The sequence below is a fragment of the Heterobasidion irregulare genome, assembly GCF_000320585.1.
Source record: "Heterobasidion irregulare TC 32-1 unplaced genomic scaffold scaffold_11, whole genome shotgun sequence".
In the NCBI taxonomy this organism is placed as follows: Eukaryota; Fungi; Basidiomycota; class Agaricomycetes; order Russulales; family Bondarzewiaceae; genus Heterobasidion; species Heterobasidion irregulare.
The window spans coordinates 373,339-397,455 of record NW_009258207.1 but is presented as its reverse complement, the minus strand read 5'-3'; the positions used below and the strand labels follow the sequence as shown (position 1 = coordinate 397,455).

The following is a 24,117-nucleotide window of genomic DNA, read 5'->3' as shown; positions in this document are numbered from 1 at the left end:
TGCCTATCTGCCTAGGTATATCCTGCGCTCCCGCCGCACCGCATCTCCATCTCAAAGAAATATCGTCAAAGAAACGTAAAACATGAACGTGAACGTGAGACGGGTCGTTTCCACGCCTTGCGGGCCTTTTATCGGGAGCGCGTGCGTCCGATCGTAGCAATGGCGTCCTGCGCCTCTTCCTCGCCGCGGCCGAGCAGCGCGCGCGTCGTCTCGATGCTGCCCCCCGGCGCGTTCGTGCTCGGGCGCCCCTGGCCCCGCTCATAATCCTCCTCGGCGCCGCGCACGCGCTCACTCCTAACCTCCATCTCGATCTCCTCCTCGACGTCCCCCTCCCCCGCCCCTCGCAGCCGCCGCCGCCTCCACTGCTCGCTGCCCAGCTCGCCCTCCCCTTCCTCGGAGGAGGAGGAGCCGACGCGCGTGCCCGCGCCGAGCCCGTCCGGCGCGCCCTCGCCGGGCCCCCACACCGTCGAGAACATCGTCGTGAGCTTCGCGAAGGACGTGAGCTCCGCTGCGTCCGAGTCCGTGCGCGCGCTGCCGGTAGCGCCCGCGGGCGCGGCGTAGGCGTGGGGGGAGGCGGAGGCGGAGGCGCTGCGGGGATGCGACCCCGCGTAGCGCGCGCGGAAGATGAAGAGGAGGACGCGGGTACACATGATGCTGTGCAGGACGCGCTGGGGGCTGGGTCGCGGAGGGACGGGGCGGGACGGGTGAGAGGAGTCGGCGGGGCGGGCGTGAGGAGGAGACTCACGTTGCGAGCCAGTTGGAGAACTCGACCTGTTAGGCGGGGATCGTGTGAGCTATTGTCTCGATGAAAGTGAGGGGCGGGAGGGGCGCGACGTACCGGCGCGGCTACGGGGACGATCACGTTCATGGCCGTGATGGCTACAAGACCGGTGGCACGACAACAACACGACAAACGCGTGCTCTGTGAATATCACATGGCGAGCGGGCGCAGGGCTGATAGTGCTCACCGAACAGATAGCCGTAGAAGAGTATGCCTAGAGGTGATGGGGACGGTGAAGGCTCAGTTCAGCGCGTGGCGAGAGGGTGCTGTGGCGGGAGAGGGCCCACGCACCGTCTCGGTATAGAGCAACGACCAGGGGCGACCGCGTCGCTCGCACTGTATTTGACGGCAGCCATCAGCCGAGGGCTGCGGAGAGGAATCGACGCGTGAGGGACGCGACTTACGGTGCTGGATGGCCCTGATGCCCGTGAGGGCGACGATGACTGTCGCTGGGTCAGCGAGAGGCGACTTGCGGAGCAGGCGAGACTGACCGGTTTCGGAGACCATGAGCAGGACGTAGGCGATGTAGATGATCCTGCTGGCCTTTTTGAGCGTGCATCCCGGGATCGTGGGGTGTGGAGAGGGGCCGTCTGCGCGCGTGAAAACTCAGTCCGTACCAACACATACCAGGAGACGAACGCGCAAACGCACATTCGAAAGAGGCGACCTCGATGTGGGTGACGGCGATCGCGGCGGGGAAGACAAGGAGCAGGATGCAGAGGAGGAGGACCTGGACCCAGCGCTTGCGGTCCCAGATGGCGTATGTCCGGAGCATCAGGATGGCTGTGGGCAGTGCACCCCATGAAGTCAAGACGCTGTCGAAGATACAACCGACAAGGGGACCGACGCACCCTCGGAGAGCAAGGTGCCTAGAGTGATCAGCCCTTCATGCGCACATAGTTAGGGACCGAAGCAGAGATGGGAAGAAGACGGAAGGACGAACATGCGACGACTTTGAACTGGGCTAGACAGTGCTATTGGGGATGGGGATGAGTTTCAATCACTTCCCGCAAGATATGAAATAAGTTTACCTCAGGGGACTCGAAGCTGGTGAGGACTGACGCAAAGAATTCATTGTAGCGATGGGCGCGCAGTGGACGGAAGAGGGATTGCTTACGGTGGAGGGAGATGAAGGTGTCTATGAACGGCGAGTAGCGATTGGCGAGGAAGAGGAATTTTCCCAGAGACCAGGGCCCTGACCAGACAAACTCGATCTAGCGATCCGGAAAATGAAAAAAAGTGAGTCGCGAGAGGAGGGCGCTATTCGGGCGGTACGGATACGAGGAAGGGGCGCGGTCAGGGATAGGACGTACTTCCTGGTCGAGGGTGCAAATGTAATCATAGACCTGGACGGCGAAATCGAGCGGGGGGATCAGTTACGCGGGACGTCAGACGCGTCAGGCGCGAGGGGTTGACAGGCTTACCAGCAGTGCAGCGATGCCCGCGATTGAATAAGGAGTGATATTCTTGGCAAAATGAACCGAGGGGGGTCAGTGCCAACGTTCAGGACCCGAGACTATGACAGAGGGTGGGGCTCACTCCGTTGACGTTGGTCTGGATGAGGACGCGGGGCATTGCAGACGCATCTGCTTTTTGATGGGGAGGAGAGGAGACGAGTGCTGGACTAATAAACCTATTTTTGCAGATCAGACGTTTGTAGGGGCCGTGTTTTGGGGTCGATTGTGGAACGGGTGCGCGTGCTGGGACCCCTGACAATTCGGCCAAACGTATGTTTTTCCTACGGTAGTGAGGCGGCGTGTAGCGCCGTAGGCCCAAAAATTTGTCCTGTAGTGGACCCTTTTGGCCAAACATACATTTGGCTGAATTGTCAGGGGTCCTCGCGCGCTCGTAACTTATGGGTCGGATCTGATGGGCCCTGCGCGTGCCTGGCGGGTGGCGGTGCTGCGTCGGCGGCGGGAGACCCCGTGAGCATTCCACGTGATCTGGGGCATGGGAATCGTGATGTCAGCGCGTCCAGCCCCATTCTCAACACGACCCTCCGTCCCTCTCCCTCTCCGCCCTCTCCACCTTCTCCACACCCTCGTCGTCGTCGTCGTCGTCGTCATCGTCGTCGTCCTCGCCACTCTTTTTCGTACTCATCCCCATCTCCCCCATTCGCTCACCCTCATGGCCGACGAAAGACGGGACGTTCACAACCCCGTCCTCTTCGAGTGTGCATGGGAGGTCGCAAACAAAGTCGGCGGCATCTACACCGTCATCAAGACAAAGGTCCCCGTCACCGTCTCCGAGTTTGGCGACAGGTACACCCTCATCGGGCCCCTCTCCTACAAGACCGCCCCGATGGAGGTCGAGGCAGAGGAGCCCTCCGATCCCCACATCGCAGCCGCCCTCGAAGCCATGCGCGCTACAGGCGTCAAGGCCCTCTACGGCCGCTGGCTCATCGAGGGCGCCCCTCACGTCCTTCTCTTCGACACCGGCAGCCAGTACCATCGCCTCGACGAGTGGAAGGGCGATCTATGGAACCTCGCTGGCATCCCCACGCCCCCAAACGATCATGAGACGAACGAAACCATTGTCTTTGGCTACTTGGTCGCATGGTTTCTCGGCGAGGTGAGTATTTCTCTCTCTCTTCCTCCCTATTGTCACCATCGTGCTCGGCTCCGCCCTTCTTCAACAAACGTGCGATGGTTGCCTTTTCTGGTGATCCCTGGGTGAAAAACTGGGACCCAGTTCGCGAATGGCTTCGTCTTCCTTACTTCTCTCCGGAGACACCCATTCCTCAGGCGGGAGTTGACGAATCGTGCTGCGAAGCCCCGATGACTGATCCTTGACATGTGCAGTATGTCTCCCGACAATTCACCACCGCCGTCGTCGCCCACTTTCACGAATGGCAAGCCGGCATTGCGATCCCTCTCTGCCGAAAACGGCACATCGACGTGACCACCGTCTTCACCACCCACGCAACCCTTCTCGGCCGCTACCTCTGCGCAGGCAGCGTCGATTTCTACAACAACCTCCAGTACTTTGACGTCGACCACGAAGCGGGTAAGCGCGGGATCTACCACCGCTACTGCATCGAGCGCTCCGCCGCCCACTGCGCCGACGTCTTCACAACCGTGTCACACATCACCGCGTACGAGGCCGAGCACCTTCTCAAACGCAAACCCGACGGCGTCCTCCCGAATGGACTCAACGTCGTCAAGTTCCAAGCGATGCACGAGTTCCAGAACCTGCACTCCACCGCCAAGGCAAAGATCCACGAGTTTGTCCGCGGCCACTTTTACGGACACATGGACTGGGACCTCGACAACACCCTCTACCTGTTCACCGCCGGTCGATACGAGTACAGAAACAAGGGCGCGGACATGTTCATCGAGGCCCTCGCACGGCTCAACTACCGCCTGCAGTCCGCCAACTCGAACGTGACCGTCGTCGCGTTTATGATCATGCCCGCGTCGACGCACTCGTACACGATCGACTCGCTCAAGGGCCAGGCGGTCACGAAGCAGTTGCGCGATACCGTGACCGAGATCCAAAACCGGATCGGGACGCGCTTGTTCGACATCGCGGCGCGGTCGAATGGGTAAGCGCCGTCGTGTTCCTTCCCTGCTCTTTGACAGCGTTTATAAAATGGTTTCGCTCGACTCTTCAGTGACTTTTCGAAATTTCCCTCAGCGGACGAGCTGCTATCCGAAGAAGACAAGGTGCTCCTGAAGCGCCGCATCTTCGCGCTCAAGCGCCACGGCCTGCCGCCCGTCACGACGCACAACATGGCCGACGACGCGAACGACCCGATCCTGAACCAGATCCGGCGCGTCAAGCTGTTCAACAACTCGTACGACCGCGTCAAGGTCATCTTCCACCCGGATTTTTTGAGCTCGAACAACCCCGTGCTCGGGCTTGACTACGAGGAGTTCGTGCGTGGCTGCCATCTCGGCGTGTTTGCGAGCTATTACGAGCCGTGGGGGTACACGCCTGCGGAATGCACGGTGGTACGTCCCTCTCTTTTTTCTTCCACGTGAGATGCCGTTGAGATGAACATCGCGCTCGTCCACGCCGTGAACAGATGGGGATCCCATCCGTGACGACGAACCTGTCCGGGTTCGGATGCTTCATGCAAGACATGATCGAGCGACCCGAGGACGAAGGCTGCTACATCGTCGACCGGCGCATGAAGTCCGCCGAGGAGTCCGTGAACCAGCTCGCGGACTGCCTCTTCGGCTTCTGCACCAAGACGCGGCGGCAGCGCATCAACCAGCGGAACCGCGTCGAGCGCCTGTCGCCGCTGCTCGACTGGAAGAACCTCGGGATCGAGTACGCCAAGGCGCGCCAGCTCGCGCTGCGCCGCGCGTACCCAGACTCGTTCTACGGCGGGCTCGACGGGGAGGGCGAGGAGGACGACCTTGGGTACTTTGGGGGCGGGCAGGAGAAGTTGGCGATGAGCATGCCGGCGAGTCCGCGCTTGAGGCATACGGGGATGGCGACGCCTGGTGATATGGGCACGCTCACGGAAGAGGTGCGTGATGATAACACAGCGGAGACAGCGAAAGCTTGTTCGCTGACCCAATGATGCCGGCGTAGATGCAATCTCTGGGAACGAGCGATTACAAGGGATACGTGTGGCCGACGAATCAAGACGCGGATGACGACAGCTATCCCTTGTAGGTTTCCCTTGTGCTACATACCCTCCCTACGCTCACGGCTCCGCGATGCTCTCGTCCGTCTAGCCCGTTGGTCATGAAGGTCCGCTCACGCGCTTCGTCGGTTATGTCGGGCGCGAGCACCCCGGGCGGCGGGCCATTCAAGTCCCTCAGCGAAGGCGACCTCCGCCAGGCGGACGCCGCGCTCTCGCAGGTCAACGGCACCAACAGCAACGGCAACGGCTCCGCGAACGGAAAATCGTCCTGATCGCTCCCTTTTACACCTTTTGCACAGGCAAGTTTGTGCTCAAGCTCGACGACGACGACGGTGGTGATGTGCACGCAATTCCCCCTGTCACCTGTCTTTTTTTTTCAATCTCACTCTCTGTGTCTTTATGTCAATGCATCTCCTCAACACTATGCTTCACATGTTCGGATAGCGCGCTAGATATTGCTGTTGTTCCCATTTGTAGACCCGCATTTACGCTTTGGCGGTGCGTCTGTTATACGAGCTTGTACGGGATGTACTGTACTGTACTTCTGTTGCAGTCAAATCATGACCCTTGTCGGAAGCTTTTTTGAAACTGGAACTGGAACAAGAATGGAGAAGACTGTGCTGCTTCGCTGTATGGCAACACGTACCGATATGATACTTGCACTTCGGGAGATGATCAGACGAGGCACTCTGAACAAGAGCCATACAGTAAATCTCGGTTGAGTGTGCGAACACGTCTTATAAGAAAAGACTCTCGATTGTGCAGCACCTGTGCAAAGCCCACTCGTGAGGGTTGCAAACACATCGGCCACAGGCTTCCTTGCCGAATCGTCCTGATTCCCTACCACAAAGAACAGCTCTTTGGCCAGTGCTGTACCTCTGGCAGCCAAGTTTGATGGGGCGATCATGACCATCAAAGTTTCCTTCACGCGCCGTTCACGTTACAGGGTCTTGCATAATTTTTGAGAGGGCCGCGCCAGAAAAAAACGGGTTCCCGAGCGCTTCATTGTGGATATAAGAAAAAAGCGCCGGACTTCCCTGCGTGACTCGTCTGTGACAACCACTCTCCACTGCTGTCTTTGATAGTGCCAGTCAATAATTAGCTCTCAAATTCAATGATCAATAGGTGGAGACGTAGTGAAGTTTAATAAGGTACTACAAAGAGGTGAGCACACAGTGTGCTCGAAACGATAGCCCTGAGCCATGAGAGCGTGACAAGGTTTTGCCGATCATCCCGGCCCACAGTGCCCAGTTAGGCAAGTCTTGGTTCAGGAACCCGGTTTTTCTCTGATGCAACTTTCTCGAAAATTATGCAAGACCCTGTACAGTACTACGCGACTGGATCTTCTCCAGAACTGGGATTTGACGTTGATCCGGTGAGGCAGGCAGTCGCGTAGGTGGCGTGGGTTGGCGTGGGTTTGGCGGTGATGTAGATCATCGCCTGACCTCGCCTGGCCATCTTCTGTGTAAAGTGTACAGGCTGCTCATCCCTTCTGGTGCCTATGCCATACTGTGATGTTACTAGAACTTGCATCACCTGGAGTGAATATGGCACCCGCAGCCGTCTTGATAAGATACAAGTAGGATTTTCCGGAGCAAATCATCCCGAAAATGGAACTCGAGCTGTGACCCCAGGTGCCGTTACCATCAACGAGATTCGGCCCGCTTCACCACTGGTTTGTCGCATACATTTCCGTGATCTGTTGAGATAACAGAGACGTGTCATGAATCGAAGAGTTCTAGTCAGGAACTTGGTGTAGAGGACAACGGACGACGTCTATCCTTCCTATGAAGTATAAGGTTTGGGAAAAGACCGCCCAGAACGAGTGCTCCTCATCTAGACATTGGTACTTAGCTCCGCCTGCAGAACACAATGACGAATACTTAATCATATTTTACGCTTCAAAATCTACAAGGCCGGTGAAGTCATGTACTTTCGGCCAAGTTAACAAGGAAGGGTCGGATGTCCTGACTCATATGTCAGCGCGGGATTCGCTCGACCGTCAATATCATGACGGGTGCAGAAATATCTGGAGCTGATGCCTATCGAGTGAGGACCGGAAACAATAAATCACCGCATCGAAACTCACGTATTCATCGTAATGATGCAGCACCTCGCGCAACTGCTTCCTCGAGATCTCCGCGCGGTACAGGATCTCGTCGTCGCAGCACTTGCCGTTGAAGTATCGATTGATCCTGTTCGATCGTCGGCACGTCACGACAAGATTTTATCAGCACTGGCGAGAACAATTTGCTCACTGTGCGAAACGCTGAGACACGACGGCGTCCTTGCCTTCTGACATGGCCTCGAGCCACTTGTTCTCCTGGTAGGTCGCACGGCCTGGGTCCGCAATAATGGTCGGCACCGTGATGTCTTCCTCGCTCGTGTCTTCCGCTCCCGCCTCGCCGCCCGTTTCGTCCCCGGTTTCCTCCGCGTCCGGCTCGATGTCTTCGTCCGTTTCGATGCCTTCTTCAAGGACTGGAGGCCCCGAGAAGTCGTCCGGAAATATATATTGTGACGCCGACGGATACCTCGTAGCCTCGCGCGCATCTTTTGGCGACAGCGGCATCCACTTCGGAGAGTCGAAGATCATGTCCATGTCCCTCTCGCTTTCGGACTGCTCGTCTTCTTGGACCATGGTCTCCTTTTCTGGACTCGACGCCTCCCCGCGCTTTTTCTTTGGAGATTGCTTGTCTTTGGTCATGCGCCGCGTCCTTTCCTTGACTGCAGGGGTCGCGACCACCCTGATCCATACGTGCAAAGTGACCAAAAGGTCCTTCTTGAGCAGCCATTGGACGACGAGATGGTAGGCCGGGAGGAACTCTTTCGACTTGACTACAGCAGCATAGAATTGAGCAGAAGAGGACGTCGAGATTGTGGACAGAAGTTGAGGGAGAGGCGGTATGAAGGGGTCTGAGAACGCTCGGCGGAATTCTTTGGACAGCTCAAGAATTCTTTCGAGGGCGATTTTGGATAGCTATCAGTAATCAGGATGGATATTGCGGAACGCACGACTCACGGCGTCTCCATCTTGAGAGGAAGAGTAAAAACGGTCTTGAGTCCTCGATGCACTACGTCAACCACCTTTGCTCTTCGATGATGGACAAGCCATCGCACGATAGGGAAGACCTGAGATTCAAGATCCCAGTCGAGGAGAGTGCCCATGTCGGCGAGACTTATGGTAAACATTACATAGTGGTTGGCACACAAGCTTCATCGAAGAGCTCGACACTCACGACAGCGTCACGTCGGCCATCTTCAAAAACGTGATCAACTTGTCCGCCAGCATCCGATCGTCTTCGTTCACCCTTGACGCCTGCAGGCTGGCATCCAGATCCATCCACTCCTTCCCTGGGCCGTCTAACAAAAGCAAGCTTTTCCAAGGCTCCAATCTCGGGAGCCTCCACGCAGAACCCAGCTCGCGAGCCCAAGAACTTCTGTCTTGGCTCGAGTCGTCACCATGGTAGGCCTGCTCGATTGCCTCGAAATCATCCTCGCTGTGAAGAAGTGAGTCAAGATGGGGTGGAAGTTGGAGCTCGAGCGGGAGGTTGTGGATTGTGATGTGCGCGAGCGAATGTGACTTGATAGCTTCGTAAAGGATTTTCATCGCGGGAGCGATCGACGAAACGAGAAGAGCCTGCTCCATATAGCTCTCAAATGACATTCCTAGAGTCCATCAGATAAGACATTCTGGCCTCAAGGACACGACGGACCTTTTGCTGTATAGTCGTCTTTGAGGAGTCCCAGAGCGTCGCATTCTATCTCCACAAAATTTGAGAGCACTTGTTCCTGGAACAGGACGGCAGTGAGAGTGAAGGCAACTTGTTCGTATATGACGTCGAAATATTTTTCAATGTTTCCTGAAGCGGAAGAAGAAGGATCGGGCAAGTCAAGGACGAAGACGAGGTGGAAGGTCTGCAGCCAAGAACTTCGTTGAAATGCCAATACAGGAGCATTGTGCGGATCGAGCTCTACGGACGATGCAAGGTCCTCGCCCGACGCACGCCTCTTTCTCGAGCCCCTGCCACGCGTGTCCCCTTTAGACTTGTCTGGTTTGAACTTCCAGACATTGTCCGGCTCGGAGCATACTGGGTGTCCGATGAAGCACAAATCGTCCACCACCAACTCGAACTTCTGGTGGCATAAGGCCGGCTGAGGGCAGAGGATACTGGCGAGGAATGCAGAAGAGTAACCGAGAAAGTCGTCGTAGTCGCCCTTCAACGGCGTGTCCTCTGGCGTATCGTCGAACTCGTACCCTTCCTTGATCGGCGAGGTCCTTCCAGAGGTGGAATGAGAGTTCGAATGGGAGAACGACACCGAACGATCGCGCATCGTGTTGGGACGTTTCCATACATAGTCCCAATCGCCCGTGTCGATGTTCAGGGGGCCGTACACTGTCTCACGTCCACCCGGAATGTCAGACAAGTTCGCGGCGCGCCAAGGGTTGTCGTAGTGTCCAGCGTCAGTACTCAGCATGGGCCGAGCGCGAGCCAGTCGGGGAGAGGCTCGAGGAGATGGCGGCCAGTGGCATATCAGACTGCTTCCCCTAGCTGACGATGTGACCAAGGCTATAGCAAGCAGCGTCTCGGCCATCCGTGCAATTATCAGCCGGATTTCGTTTCAGCGACCAACGGAATTCCGTCCAAACATCGTGAGAAAGTCATCCTTCGAATCTCCACGCATCGCTCAGAATCGAGAAACACAGATATCTTTGTGTACGTGGCCCGTAAAATCTCTGCTAGGGTTTGGAACTGATATTGCTATCCTATATCTTTTGGGTTGGGTGCATGGTCCAAGTCCACCCAGTCGAATGTGCTTCGCGCATGGTGGTCTCTGGGACATAAGTCGCGCCTGCCCTCACACCTTCCAAGCTCTAGCCCCATAACATGGACCAATGATGCTATCTTTACAGGACAGGGACATGGCATGAGGCTTCGAGAAACATACGGTTGTTCGAGAGTTGACGAGAACAGCCTATCATGATCGTGCTCGAGGACCCGATGCAGTGCTCATTCCACGGTGCGGCAGGAAGATAGTGACTCAGAACGAGGAGCCCGCCAACAGATGGGAGGATCAACTCAAAGAGGATCCCGACACGAGTGGAAACCATGCGTTTCCCGTCGGCCGTTTTGGAGCGGTAATCGCACCCATGATGATCTTGACGTACCAGTACTATATTTAAGAGAAGCAATGCACACCACGCTCCGATGTTGCTCCACTCTGAATGTAAACGGCGTTTCGTTCAAAACTTGTTGGAAAACACGATCGAGGAAAACAAGGAAAGCGAGCAAAACAGGAAACAACGTGTTTCGAGAGCTATGTGAACAATTGCAATATACCTGGAAACTCTAGAACACGAAGCCAAATGTATAGTTCGTCAGACAGTGCCCAGGTCTGTGCTCATGCTTGCGTCTATGGTCGTATCGATGTGGAGACGAGCAGCCTCGGATTGGACGCTCAAGCTGGTTAGCCAAGCTTAGCCACGGACTTACTAGGGAGGTCAGCTGGGCCGTGAGCGATCCGAATTGGAAAGACAGTCAGTTGGACTCCGTTTGAAGTGGGGCATATAAGTATAAGACGTCAGGCTCGCGCAAGTTAAGAATAATCACTGCCTCAAAATTCGATGAGGTGCTGAGGCCCGTTGGAGATCTGTGAAAAACGACGTATTCATCTTATGAAACTTGGAGAGATCAACAGCCGCTGTCGCAGCATATCATCGCGAGTGACAGCATAGAACAGCAACGATCCACGGACGTTATAGGCCCAATCAGCCTACCATCTGTGACGTCAACTGTGGAGACGACGAAGCATGTGAACGGCAGGTAATGGCACGGCTTTCCTTGTCAACTCGCTGAGCTTCAGGGAGAGCGCATGAACGGCTGGCTATGAGGAATTTCATGATTTTGCGATTTTGTGTGCATTTTCGAGGTCGTTGGCAGAGCAGAAGGAGGCGGGGGTGCAGTCGTCTGAAGGACGCGGAAGAGAGGACCGGATCCACAAGCTCTTTTGGGGGCTCCACCTTGAACAAACAGGAGTAAACAGCGGACGAGGTGAATTCACGGTGCTGCTTTCTCTGTGCCGACGCCGCAGACAATCAGCCCCATCCACTATACCATGATTCCACGCTTAGGAAAACGATGGGCGAGCACAAAGAGCCCTGCGCGCAAGGGAAGAAAGGGTCACCTCTTCAATGCCAACCATGAGCACCCTCCCACTCCTCCCGTCGAGCTCATGAGGCATACCAAGCGGCGAATTGCAAAGGCAGAGCGCGATGAGCGCATGGACATCACTCTTGCCCTCACCCAGGTCAAGACGTACGCTCTTTTTTATAATTCGGGTTTCATGTGTCTGCGCCTGTAATTTTCACTGACGTCTTTTGTGCAGGTACATGGGAGGTTTCACCCGTCCTAGAGATCTCAGAGCGTCTAACTGGTTCCCAGGTGGCCGTTACGGCAAAGAAAGGGTTTACGAACTTCCACCCGAGTCCGCGTACGAGCCCCACACCGTCTTCGTTCTCGAGTCTCGCTACTTGGTCAAGCATGGGATAGGTCGCACCGACTCTCTTGAACACATCGTTGGCATCTGTCGCGAAGGCGATTTTCCCGAAATCGCCGCCATGTTCAACAGCTCACGTGCAACCTCAGAGGCACTGACGTCAATGGACAATGCGCGCTGGCCGTGGACCCGTCAGTTCAAGATCAAAGAGACGAGGTGGTGGGCGCCAGGTGAGGACCGAGCAGAGATCGTTCGCAAAATGAGAGCTGGAGAGGAACTCGAGCCCGCGGATGGATCCGCTTCCCGATCCTCTGAATCAGAATTCCCGTTGTATAGTCTGAAACCCCATCAGCCGCCTCCAGCGCCTCCCTCACAGGCCCGTGAATACCACACTTCGGCACGCGACCACACAAAAGTCTACGTCTTCGAACGCCGCGAGATGCACACCTCTCGCCCGCCCTCCGCCGCACCCAAGTCTTCACGCATCTCCAAAGACCAGGACGATCCGGACGCCGTCGTCCCAACGTACTACGTCGAGCGCAAAAAGCAGCGCGACTCCATCGAAGAGCGGAAGGAGACTGAGGGCTCCCTTATGTACGAGTTGAACGCAGGTGTCCTGTCGAATGACATCGCCGCGTCCATGCGACGCGACCCACGTAAGGTGCCCACAGAGTTTGAAGTAGACGATGGCGTCATCGTCCACCCTTCTGGTTTTACTGTGCCGAGTCCTGGGGAGGCTGGGGAGTCCATGGCGGATCGCCGCCCGCGCGATCTAGCGCAGCAGACAGCAGCGGTTGCCGAGAGAGTTGGCGAAGAGGACTACACGGGCGTCAGTGCGCAGCTCAGGACGCGCGTGGAGAAGGTTCCTTTCGAAGTCACCGAGATGGATGGAACAGTGCGGCACCCGTCGGGCTTTGAGCCGCCAACGCCTGCCCATGAGTTCCGCACTCCTCCATTCAAGGTGCCGGCGCCGAATGCTTTTACTGCCGAATTGGATCCAGATGAGGTCGTACCAGAGTACTACGTTGAGCGCAAATATCAGCGAGGCGAAGAGGACGAAGAGTTCTTTGCCTTTGAAACTGGCATGACACGCCCTCCACACAAGGTCCCGTTCGAGCATTTAGACGAGCACGGAAATCTGGTACATCCCTCCGGGTTCACGGTGCCATCTCCCGCCGCTGCTGTCGTACCTCACTCGGAGCTCAGACTACGCGATCCCAAGAAGCAGACTCTCGGCGTGCTTGAGCGCGTCCTCCAGGAGAACGTGCTGAAGAAGAACGTAAACAGCGGTTTTAGCGCAGCCACTCAGCCGAGAGATGCGAAGATCCCTGTCGAAGTCGAGCACCCAGATGGCACTATCGCGCATCCTTCTGGCTTCGTCCCTCCAACCCCGCAGTCAATGTTCAAGCGCGAATTCCATTCCTCTCCAAGAGCGCTGGCGGAAGAAGTCCACATACCGAATCTACCCATCTTGCCCCCTGACGTGCTCGAAGGGGTAGATGTACCCGTAGAGGGGCAAGAAGGTGTTGCTGCGGACGTAGTCGATGCTGACGCTGATGCCGAACCCCAGGAGGACGACGCATCTGAAGAAGCTCCTGTTACCCAATTCCCGGTGAAAGAACTTCGAGCACAGTATATGCCGACGCTGCGCGATACACCATTCTGGCGCCCGCTGATCAGCGTGACAGTCTCAACGCGCCCCCTTGCGCTGTCACTAGCCCGTCTGTGCCGCTCGATGCCGCGCGGACTCCCGTTCTACGCAAGCATCACGAACGACGATCGCAAGTGTCATTATTCCTTCTCCTCGCGCATGCGCAACCTGCGGCTGAATCGCTTACACGAGCTCTCTATTGAGATGGCGCGGCTGCTCAACGGTGAGCGGGGTGGGTTTGTCGGAATGCGGTACTGCCCGAGCGACAAGGGGCGCGGGGTTGATGGCGAGGGCCTTGCGGAACCTGTTCCTCTCGATAAGCGCGTCATGAAGGTCGGCGTGGGCGAGTGGTATCCCCGCATGCAGGAAATCAAGGAGTTGTTCAACGCCTCTGCGCAGGCCGCAGGGGTCAATGCAATGGAAACGTTCGCGCTGGACGAAAAGTGCAATCCGCTGGACGCAGAAGGGAACATCGTGCCATGGCCCAAGAGGCCGGCGCCGCAGAGGTTCCGAATGAACGATTGGTTGCCGGAGGAGCTGAAGATTAAGTCTGAGAATGAGAGCCGAGGGCTGGAAGAGGAGCTTGCTAATGACGAGGAGGACGACGAGGAGGACGACGCGCAGGCATTGCGGGAACAGTACAAGGCTGCGGAGAAGAAGATTATGTTCGACAGGAGGCAGCACAACGAACGGCTCCAGTATATCGCGCGAGAGCACCCAATGGAGGTAGCAAGGCTGCTGGCCCAACGGCACCGCAGCGTCTACATGCCCGACAACCATCGCCTTCAGTGATGGATGGGTCTTGTCCACCTGGCCTGTGGTTCGTTCCTCATATCGACACGCGCTCTTTTCAATTTCATGATTAGTGTATTCTTAATTCTTCGTCTGATGACGAACTCCTAGTTTCTCTACTCATTAGGACACGGCAAAAATTGATATGTTTCGCTCTGTCGGATTTTCATCTGAACTGATCTAAACCTAACCCTGAAATAGGGCTTAGACCACTGCTGTCACCGATGAAGTCTAATTCCAATTGAGGGGAACTTTGCTCATAAACGCCTTGGGTCGCCTTCGCTGGTCTCAGCACGTTAAGCTTATTTCTGCACAGCGAATCATAGGGGCTCTTCTTCACGTTGCAATGTCTACTAATTCAATGCAATTTGGGCGGTATCGTGCCCGCTTCTGTCTGTCAAGATGGGGAATGCGTGCGCATGGCCACGTGTAGAGTCGGTATATCATACCTCGATCTATCCATCTCTCTCCCATCCTCCATTCCCCTTCACGCACTTTTAACCCCTTTCCCTTCCATCGTGCAAATGTCTCAGCCTATCGGACGGGTCGTCACTGTTCGAACGAACGCGTTCGAAATCACAAAGCTACCTGATAAAATATTTTATCATTATGATGGTTTGTTGAAGCTATCCATCATGCATTGCATCGGACTGATATCCCATGTCTTGTTCTTCGCGTCTAGTTGGTGAGTTTTTAACTGTCAATCTACGCATGTATCGCGAATAACCGTCTCTTTTTCCCAGTCATCAGCCCCGACGTGCCTTGGGCGCGTCGTCGAATAGAAATCATTGACAAGTTGCAAACATCTACCGCGCCGCTTGACTTCCAGCCCCGCGCCGCGTTCGATGGAAAGAAGAACCTATATACTGTGACGGACCTCGGTCCTGGAAAGGACGTATGTACCCCTGTCGATGATCACACTTGATGTCATTGACCTATCATTTTCAGTATGAAGTTCATATGTCAGATAACCCTGCGGTAACTAGGGGTGTCTTCCACGTCCGAATTGTGTGCGTCCTCAGAATTGATAAAGGGTCTGTTTCTCTTTCTGTCCGCAAGTGCAACTAAGTATTGAATTATATTAGCATGTTGACGGACGTCATCCGAGGCAAAGTCAGCGTCCAACAGGCGACGCTGGCTATCAACATTTTACAACTGTTTCTCAGGCAGGCACCCATGATGTCAGAACCTTCCTGATCGATCGTCGATCGTAGCATTGATCAATGACTTAGGGCGCAATCGGCGTTCAATGCGCGCTCGGTCTTCTCCTCGGAAGGTAAGCGGTCCATCGGTCGCGGCCTTGAATTATGGCGTGGGTTCTACCAGTGAGCAGCCTTCATCCTGGTCATATCTGCTCGTGCTCACATAGTTCGTAGGAGCATCCGTCCTACTGTGGGCAAGATGGTCGTGAACATCGACACTACCACGTCTGCCATGTAAGCTTGACACTCATATCTGCATTCTTCTCCGACTGATCCACCACCTAGCTATTCGAGTGTTCTGCTTCCCGAATTCGCCATGGAGTTCCTGGGCATCAGGGATGTCCGCGAACTCACGCGCCTAACGCCTCAGAATCCTCAATGGAAGAACCTGAAGGCTGTGTTGAGAAACGTCAGAATCACCACAGTCGTCCCCGCTCACAGTGCGCGGCGTAGTCGTGTGATCAAAGACCTCGTTCCACATGCGGGCGAGTATGAGTTCGATAAGGATGGGGTTGGCATGATCAAAGTCAAGGTTTGTACCGAAGATGAGACTCGCTGTCGCTGTACTAAATCATGCACGTAGGACTATTATCGACAGACGCATCAGAAGACCGTAACTCAGCCAATGCTTTTCGGCGTCAAGATCAATTCCACCGCGGTCATTCCTGCTGAGTTCTGTCAGATCGTCAAAGGGCAAATCTACAAGAAGAAGGTACCCCCGGAGCTGATGAAACAAGTCTTGGACTTTGCAGTCAAGCCACCAACAGAACGCCTCAACAACATCTTGGATGGTGTCAGAGGAAGAGTGAGTGACCCGATATTTGACACTTTTGAACTTCTAGTGTTCAACGTTTTTGGACAGTTCCTGAACTATTCCCAATCCGACTTCATCGGTAGGATCGGTATGCAGATCGACGAAGCACCCATGATGATTCAAGGCAGACAGCTCCCTTCACCAGCTATACACTACGGCAATCAGGTCGTGATTAACCAGATTGTAAGTCGACCACTTCTGAAACGATTGCCGTATTTGATAGAACCAGGACGGACGCTGGAATGTGAAAGAGCAACAATTCTTTCGACCAGCAAAGCTGAACCGCTGGGGAGCCGTGGACCTCAGTGGTTCTCCTCAACAAACCCTACGGACATTTTTGAAGAACCTCTACGACTGTTGTCAAGCTTTGGGTACGCATCTTCTTTTTTTCAGGTTCCTCTTGCCTTTTCTCACTCAGAACTCGATCAGGGATGAGTAAGTCAAGCAATGACTATCTTGATCGGAAACTCTGAAACCATAGGGCTTTCCAGGCCCTAATCCGCCAAGCGTGATCGACCAGATAAATCCAAGCGCGGATCTCACAAAGGTAAATTTGTCATACTATCATTTAAACTCAACTCGCAGAGTTTCTGACTTTCTCTTCAGTCTCTGAACGGACTGCGTGCAACCCATCAACTTAACTTGTTAGTTGTCGTCCTCCCCGATAACGCGGCAGATCTTCGCAGGGGGGTTAAAGTCTGGGGTGATTCAGTCGCGGCCTGTGCGACGCAGTGCGTGGTACGTATCAACCTGGGCTTTTATGTAACTGCTAACGCCAAATTTCAACGGGGAAAAAGAAACGAGGAAAGATCCTGAACGCCAATGACCAATACAACAATAATGTGGCCCTCAAGTAAGTGATCTCATTGTTTTCATCATCAGACTACGAATGCAAATGGTGGATAGGATCAACACTAAACTCGGAGGCATCAACAACTCCGTCGTAAGTCAAGCACTGAATGACCTTCGTAAGAAGCCATTCATGGTTGTTGGTGCGTCCGTCTTCTTCTCTCAACTTGAGAACTTGCTGAGAGGACCTTATAGGTGCCGACGTTGGCCATGCGTCGGCCGGGACTCAAAGGCCATCTATCACAAGTTTGGTCGCATCGTATGACCGCGATTGCACACAATATGCGGCATCTATTCGTGTGCAAGCGCCGAGGCAGGAAATCATAGAGCACCTAAAAGAAATGATGGTGGTAAAGTGCTTTCACTTGCATTTCTACGACTTCGGTGACATCTCTACGTTTCTAGGATGCGATCAACTATTTCGGAAGCCAAAATCAAGTGGTGCCATCCAAAATTATCTTCTACAGAGATGGAGTATCGGAAGGAGAGTATCAGCAGGTTCAAGATAAGGAGACGAAGGCGATCCAAGGTATCGTGCCATCAGTTGCTCTGTGACGCTGCATCTCTGATGCACCAATCCCCAGCGGCGTTTGACAGCATTGTCGAGCAGAGGATGATAAAGGATGCCAAATTTCAGCTCATCTTCATCGTCGTTGGAAAACGGTACATGCATTCCTATCGTTCCTTCCTACCTTGGTTATTCACAAATGTCCATGGTCAGTCACCATATTCGTTTCTTCCCCGAGAGGAGCGACAGACGAGAGTAAGTCGAAATCAAGCATTTTCATAGCGACCTAAGCTCGCTGATATGCTGACTTCAAGCACGACGGACAAAAGCGGCAAGATGCCGGCCGGCCTGGTGGTTGACGAAAAGATCACCAGTCCATACGTCCCTCTCGGAGACTTCTACCTGCAGTCGCATGTTGGTCTCAAAGGCAGTGAGTGTCATCTCTTCATCTTCGTCCTCACCTTCAATTTATGTGGTCTCTAGCGAGTCGGCCTGGTCATTACATCATTCTTCAGAATGACCCCGCGTTTTCCATCCCAAAGTAAGTCGACGTGTTGGGATGCAAGGCCATCACGACTGCCCTCAATCTTATATCATATATAGGCTTCAAGACTTGTCTTACGCGCTGTGTCATTCATATGCACGTGCTACGAGATCGGTTTCCATACCTGCTCCAGTATATTGTGAGTCGTCCATTTCATTACTCTGTTGGTGATTCGAGATTGACATACTTCTTCTGACAGATGCCGACGTAAATTTCCTCCTCAAAATACCCATGATTTTCATGACTGAAATTACCCGGTCATCTAGATTGTGTGCTCACGCGCTGCCTTTTACTTTGAAGACAACCTTCACTTCGACTCCGATGTGGCAAGTAGCAGCAACAAACCCTTCGATCTCGAAGATTGGAAGGCTGGTTTCAAGAAGGTCCACGCCAATATCATCTCGAAAATGTTCTTTGTCTAGGCAGTCTCAAGTCCTTGGCGGTGGTGGCTATAAGATAGCAGGCCACGTCCATTCCAATGCCTGGTCGAGTCAAGTGTGTTCATGTATGTGTTTGCGTGTTTGAAGTATCCGTTGTGTACGATTCGATCGAATGTATCGTCAAATGTGTTTTCCGAATGTATCAGTGTTGCACGAACTAGCGTTGGTCGTGATTTCGAGGAACCAATGCTCATGGACACTATCATTGGTCGCCCGTCCCCCGAACATGGGCTTACTAGTACAGAGAACGATCACTCATCATAACAAACTTCCACTTCCCTGCGCAGACACTTCTTCCAAAGAACACAGCACTTAGCAATAGCAATAAATCACTACGTAATCCATCCCCGTTCTCTCCGCGGCTGGCAAACGAACAACACATGGCACAAACGCACGATAACCGAGGCGCTTCTGTCAACCACCAGGATCGTAAGAAGGGCCGAAGGCGGTTCGTGTCACCGGTGTCGCGCATTGACCATGACCGGCGAAGGGGGCGGGATGGCATTTCGCAGGTGGGCAGGCAGCTTGATTGTTGGGTCAGGTGGAAGGGCATGCCGATCAGGACGTTCGGTTCTGGCTGCGTCCATGATCCGACCCAGAGCGGTTCTGTTCACGGCGCACATCTGAAACCACGGAGACAGGCCCCAGTCGTGAGGATCTCCAAAGGTATGCGGTGGAACATTCGGGGGTTCTCCGGGCCCCGGGTATTCTATGCCATTAGCAACCGAGAACAGGTGAGGCTGGCCCTTTTTCAAGGGAGGAGGGAGCAAACTGACCAGGATGGCAATGGCGGCCGGATGGCGGTGTGCAGTGCGGAGATACTGCCGTCGCAGAAGATACGGGGGGAAGCGCTTGTATTGGATCATCGAGTGCGGTCGCCAGGACGCGCGCAAGCATGTCATAGACGTCGATCAGCTGCGCCAGGTCGACGAATTTGTAGGAATGCTGCACTCCGGGTGCGTGAGAAAATAGAGAACTACTTGCTCTTTCCTCTTCGGAGACTGAGGTGGACGGAGCTCGGATCCAGGGCACAGTGAGCCGATGCCAGCAGTCCCAGGCTGAGCGTAGGGGTCCGGAAGTAGAAGGGCGTAGGGAGTTGAGCATGTTTGCTATGCGACTCCAGTCGTGGTGGTCGCCGTCAAGGCATATATCGTAAGTGGAATCGTGGTGGGAGACGTAGTGGACGAGTGAGAGTAGTTCAAGGTACTCTGGAAGTGTCCAAGGGGTGCTCGAGAGGTGTGCATATGGATCAGATGGAAATGGGATTGAGGAGTGGGTAGAGGAAAGCTCTGGCGAAGAAGAGGAGAGAGGAAGTGCTGTGTGATGACTAATAAGATCTCCAGGTAGTCTCAATCTTGGGAGTAACATACTGGTTCGCGCGCGTTCCTCAGGCCATGATTGTGCAGCGACATTTGTACTCGACAAAGAACTTCGAGGACGTGATGTGTGCGAGGTCTCTTTACCCATGTCTTGAAATGGCTCTGGGATACAAGCACTCTCCACACTTGGAGAGACTTGGAAGGCCGGAAGAGCATAATATCGAGTAGATTTGTCACTGGCAGAGCTCCATGGCGTTCCCGGAGTCAAAGCACTCGAGTCTGACGCTTCAGACGAGGAAAATGAAGAAGCTGTCTGTGCTGTGTTAGGAGGGCCGGGAGACCAGAGGACGGTGTCCGAATATTCATTGGACCTGGAAGGAAACAACCAATGATGAGATAGACGATCTCTGGAGGACTGCGAAACCTATTACAGCAATATTAAAGGAGGGGGGCGCTTCTTATGACTCGCTCTGACTTTCACGGACGGTGAATAGGGCGCAGCCCGTCTCCGCGAATCATAGGAGCTTTGAGCCATCGGAGGCTGTTATGTGAATAAGTCGAAAGAAAAAGCAAATGCAAAAAAAAATTGAGAGAGCTGAGAGGGATACAAGAACAGAGATAAAGGCGATCGCAGCAAACTGGCGGGGTTTGGGCACGCATTATGAATCCAACTAGCCTATTGTCTTTGACGAGCCTCGTCCGGACTTGATGTCCGCGACCAAGTCGCGTTGTCACGCGCCGTGGTAGTCACCCGTCGTGTCACAGAGTCTCACGCTCGCCATGGCCGGCATCTGCCGGACCACCATTTTCCAACTCAACCGCGCGCACTGCTCAACGCGCAGCCACCACCATCCCTTGCTCCAACCCTCCCTGCTCGACATCGCTATCATGGCTGGCAACAGAAAGCAAGTTGATACCGACATCTACTCGAAGGAGCCTCTGTTTGGCTTCCTCCCCCGCAAAGTCAACTCAGAGCAGGTCACGAAGGCGATGGTGCGTAGAACTCTTCAACAAGCCCTTTGTCACGAATTTTCACCGGAAACACTCCAGGATGGCGATGTCAATCCATTTACGAAGCGTCCCCACACGCCGCAGTACAAAAAAATCCTGGCGGTTCGCAAAAAGTTGCCGGTGTATGCTCAGATGGAAGAGTTCTACAACATGGTGAGTCTATTGGTCGGTTTACTGTTGAGGGGGGCATCAGAACCTGTGTCTCAGGTCACCCTCTCCATCAAGGCCCCGTGTCACTGATGTTCAAGCAAAGTTCAGTAAACATCAGATAATTGTAATGGTGGGAGAGACGGGATCAGGCAAGACGACTCAGTAAGTGCCATCAATTATATGTATGTCCTATGGGACTTGGGCGGGTCGGAATCAGCATCGGTGCAGACGTGGGAACTGGGCGGCACAACAAGGGTCTATTGTTAAAAACGAAGTTTTGAGTACAAAGTTCGGTCAGTAAATAGGCTTCATGGAAGGGCCTACCATGAGGCCTGTCGAACTCTTGACTGCTTGAAGTTCTTGCATTCGCGCAGAGCGATCTCATTACCCTACCCAGAATCAGTGCACCCTGCCCAATTACCATCAGACCGACTACACCTTGTTCACCGATTGAATGCTCATTCTTATCCGTATAGGATACCCCAATTTGTGGCCTACTCCGATCTCCCGCACATGAAGAATAAAGTCGTTGCATGTACCCAGCCTCGACGAGTGGCAGCCATGTCTGTTGCCAAGCGGGTTGCAGACGAAATGGATGGTATGCTCTCATCATGATGCTCTTCGTACTAATTGCTAAACTTATATCTCGCAGTACCACTCGGGAAGCAAGTCGGCTACTCAATCCGTTTCGAAGATATGACAGAGCCGGGCACTACGTTCCTGAAGTACATGACAGACGGTATGCTTCTTCGTGAGGCTATGAACGATCCGGATCTGAACCGATACTCAACCATCATTCTGGACGAGGCGCACGAACGCACGCTCGCAACCGATATTCTTATGGGACTGCTGAAATCTCTGGTTCAAAGGCGCAAGGACCTCAAGCTGATCGTCATGTCTGCGACTCTCGACGCCCTGAAATTCCAGAAGTATTTCACTGTCGATGCGCCAGCACCATTATTCAAGGTTCCTGGGCGAACCCATCCTGTCGAGATCTTCTATACGCAGGAGCCTGAGCCGGATTACGTCGAGGCTGCAATCCGAACCGTGCTCATGATTCATCGCGCCGAAGACCCTGGCGATGTCCTCGTCTTCTTGACTGGAGAGGAAGAGATCGAGGATGCCTGCAGAAAAATCAAGATCGAAGCTGATGATCTCCAAAATCAGGACCCAGACTCCGTTGGCCCGATTGTGTGTATCCCACTGTACTCTTCTCTTCCCCCTCAGCAGCAGCAACGTATATTCGACGCAGCGCCAGGTTCGCAAACTCCTCACGGCCCGCCAGGTCGCAAAGTCATTGTATCCACCAACATCGCCGAGACGTCTCTCACGATCGACGGTATCGTGTACGTTGTAGATCCTGGGTTCTCAAAACAAAAGGTCTATAACCCGCGAATACGTGTCGAATCGCTCCTGGTATCGCCTATTTCGAAAGCTTCAGCGCAACAACGCGCAGGTCGAGCTGGGCGAACACGACCAGGAAAATGCTTTCGTCTGTACACGGAGAGGGATTTCATGAAGGAGCTGGAAGAGCAAACTCACCCTGAAATTCTGAGAAGTAATTTGGCGAACACGGTTCTGGAGCTAGTCAAACTGGGCATCAAGGTAAGTTTGATCATATACGACGATCTCGAGTTTGTCAGGACTGACGTAATGTGCAGGATCTGGTGCGATTCGACTATGTAGATGCGCCTGCACCAGAGACTCTCATGAGAGCTCTCGAATTGCTGAATTATCTTGCTGCGTTGGACGATGACGGCAATCTGACTGCGTTGGGTGGTATGATGTCGGAATTCCCGCTTGATCCTCAAGTGCGTTTTTAATTGTCTCGTTCTAATGCATCGCTGACTTGAATCATCTCTCAAGATGGCGAAGATGCTTATAGTCAGTCCTGAGTTCAAGTGCAGTCAAGAAATCCTCACCATTGTCGCTATGCTTTCTGGTATGTTCAATTCACATCTGAAATCGGGGATATACCGATCATATGTATCTCACCAGTGCCCAATGTCTGGGTTCGACCAAACAATCAAAGGAAGGAGTCAGATGCTGCAAAGCAGCTGTTGACCGTTCCTGATGGCGACCACCTCACTTTATTGAACGTTTACAACGAGTACAAGACCAGTACGCAATCACGCACTAGGTACCCTCGCATCCATTTGAACTCACTTCGCCCTCAGATCAGCACGACAAGAATTGGACATGGTCAAACTATCTTTCTGCTCGTTCGCTCGCTCAAGCCGACAACGTCCGTTCGCAGCTTCAGCGGATCATGGAGCGGTTCGATATCGACCTAGTGTCCGTGGAATACAAAGATCAGCGCAAGCATTACGAGAATATCAGACAGGCGTTGGTCTGTGGGTTTTTCATGCAAGTAGCACATAAGGAAGGCGAGAAGGGGAGTTACTTGACAGTCAAAGATAACCAGGTCTGCATTTTCACGATGCTATCTAATCGTACGCCATGAGTTGACACTACTTACATAGGTTGTTTCGCTGCATCCATCATGTGGTCTTGACACTCAACCTGAATGGGTCATCTTCAACGAGTTTGTGCTCACCACTCGACCATATATCCGCACAGTCACAGAAGTCAGACCCGAATGGTGCTCTCATTTCATTCCTGGCTCTCGAAGCTCCCTTATCTCACGCTGTTTTCTGCCATAGGCTTCTGGAGTTTGCGACCAGCTACTTTGACCTCAAGCAGTTCCCCAATGGCGAAACGAAGCATGCATTAGAACGCATCATAAAGAAGAGGCTGGGTAAAGCGGGCGGTCCAAATGGCGATGGAGGCCGGGACAGGAAACGTAGAAAGATGTGAATTTTTCGTGGCTGTAGAACTGCTTATGCTTTTTGTACATGAACTCTACTCTGCTCGTATAGTTCTATATCGTGTCCGAGAAGAGATTGACTCTGTGTGATGCTACGTAGCGTACCTGCAGCTTTGTTACTACTCAGTTGTAAATCT

General features: G+C 53.8%; 7 protein-coding genes across 7 annotated transcripts; 4 read left to right on the top strand and 3 right to left on the bottom strand.

Moving 5' to 3' along the window:
- Positions 1-128: 128 nt before the first annotated feature.
- On the bottom strand, positions 129-2,356 carry HETIRDRAFT_429889 (uncharacterized protein; the record flags this gene model as incomplete). Its single annotated transcript, XM_009553035.1, has 14 exons — positions 129-675; positions 746-771; positions 839-879; positions 969-995; positions 1,073-1,117; positions 1,186-1,371; positions 1,433-1,564; positions 1,633-1,665; positions 1,725-1,755; positions 1,813-1,838; positions 1,899-1,995; positions 2,095-2,127; positions 2,206-2,247; positions 2,321-2,356. 14 exons carry the CDS (start codon positions 2,354-2,356, stop codon positions 129-131), a joined length of 1,302 nt encoding a protein of 433 aa, XP_009551330.1.
- Positions 2,357-2,908: 552 nt separating this feature from the next.
- Positions 2,909-5,970, top strand: HETIRDRAFT_65834 (glycosyltransferase family 3 protein; the record flags this gene model as incomplete). The annotated part of the gene is made up of 6 exons (XM_009552904.1): positions 2,909-3,352; positions 3,583-4,325; positions 4,395-4,734; positions 4,809-5,258; positions 5,324-5,403; positions 5,470-5,970. The coding sequence occupies 6 exons, from the start codon at positions 2,909-2,911 to the stop codon at positions 5,648-5,650; spliced, it is 2,238 nt and encodes a 745-aa protein (XP_009551199.1). The 3' UTR covers positions 5,651-5,970.
- A 1,192-nt stretch (positions 5,971-7,162) lies between these two features.
- On the bottom strand, positions 7,163-9,971 carry HETIRDRAFT_65829 (uncharacterized protein; the record flags this gene model as incomplete). The annotated part of the gene is made up of 7 exons (XM_009552903.1): positions 7,163-7,413; positions 7,468-7,573; positions 7,637-8,332; positions 8,398-8,553; positions 8,615-9,044; positions 9,092-9,634; positions 9,701-9,971. 7 exons carry the CDS (start codon positions 9,969-9,971, stop codon positions 7,387-7,389), a joined length of 2,229 nt encoding a protein of 742 aa, XP_009551198.1. The 3' UTR covers positions 7,163-7,386.
- A 1,500-nt stretch (positions 9,972-11,471) lies between these two features.
- Positions 11,472-14,316, top strand: HETIRDRAFT_480544 (uncharacterized protein; the record flags this gene model as incomplete). The annotated part of the gene is made up of 4 exons (XM_009553034.1): positions 11,472-11,692; positions 11,763-12,509; positions 12,708-12,882; positions 13,198-14,316. The coding sequence occupies exons 1-4, from the start codon at positions 11,493-11,495 to the stop codon at positions 14,314-14,316; spliced, it is 2,241 nt and encodes a 746-aa protein (XP_009551329.1). The 5' UTR covers positions 11,472-11,492.
- A 1,086-nt stretch (positions 14,317-15,402) lies between these two features.
- On the top strand, positions 15,403-18,832 carry HETIRDRAFT_480543 (uncharacterized protein; the record flags this gene model as incomplete). The annotated part of the gene is made up of 19 exons (XM_009553033.1): positions 15,403-15,497; positions 15,549-15,641; positions 15,693-15,752; positions 15,804-16,044; positions 16,102-16,515; positions 16,562-16,703; positions 16,824-16,879; positions 16,939-17,070; positions 17,130-17,185; positions 17,239-17,324; positions 17,377-17,531; positions 17,587-17,710; positions 17,766-17,844; positions 17,903-17,944; positions 18,004-18,119; positions 18,173-18,230; positions 18,293-18,372; positions 18,433-18,440; positions 18,500-18,832. 19 exons carry the CDS (start codon positions 15,403-15,405, stop codon positions 18,653-18,655), a joined length of 2,193 nt encoding a protein of 730 aa, XP_009551328.1. The 3' UTR covers positions 18,656-18,832.
- Positions 18,833-19,128: 296 nt separating this feature from the next.
- On the bottom strand, positions 19,129-20,140 carry HETIRDRAFT_105902 (uncharacterized protein; the record flags this gene model as incomplete). Its single annotated transcript, XM_009553032.1, has 3 exons — positions 19,129-19,382; positions 19,450-19,989; positions 20,044-20,140. The coding sequence occupies 3 exons, from the start codon at positions 20,138-20,140 to the stop codon at positions 19,129-19,131; spliced, it is 891 nt and encodes a 296-aa protein (XP_009551327.1).
- Positions 20,141-20,842: 702 nt separating this feature from the next.
- Positions 20,843-24,111, top strand: HETIRDRAFT_389434 (uncharacterized protein). Its single transcript, XM_009553031.1, has 11 exons — positions 20,843-20,985; positions 21,043-21,156; positions 21,257-21,315; positions 21,630-21,751; positions 21,806-22,758; positions 22,815-22,964; positions 23,020-23,095; positions 23,152-23,274; positions 23,331-23,578; positions 23,637-23,755; positions 23,817-24,111. Exons 1-11 carry the CDS (start codon positions 20,881-20,883, stop codon positions 23,968-23,970), a joined length of 2,223 nt encoding a protein of 740 aa, XP_009551326.1. The 5' UTR covers positions 20,843-20,880; the 3' UTR covers positions 23,971-24,111.
- Positions 24,112-24,117: the final 6 nt, after the last annotated feature.

Coding starts and splice junctions, on each gene's coding strand:
- HETIRDRAFT_389434 (XM_009553031.1), top strand. CDS start 20,881: ATGGCTGGCAACAGAAAGCAAGTTGATACCGACATCTACTCGAAGGAG. Junction 21,316..21,629: donor GGATCAGGCAAGACGACTCA/GTAAGTGCCATC, acceptor TTATCCGTATAG/GATACCCCAATTTGTGGCCT. Junction 23,096..23,151: donor CATTGTCGCTATGCTTTCTG/GTATGTTCAATT, acceptor GTATCTCACCAG/TGCCCAATGTCTGGGTTCGA.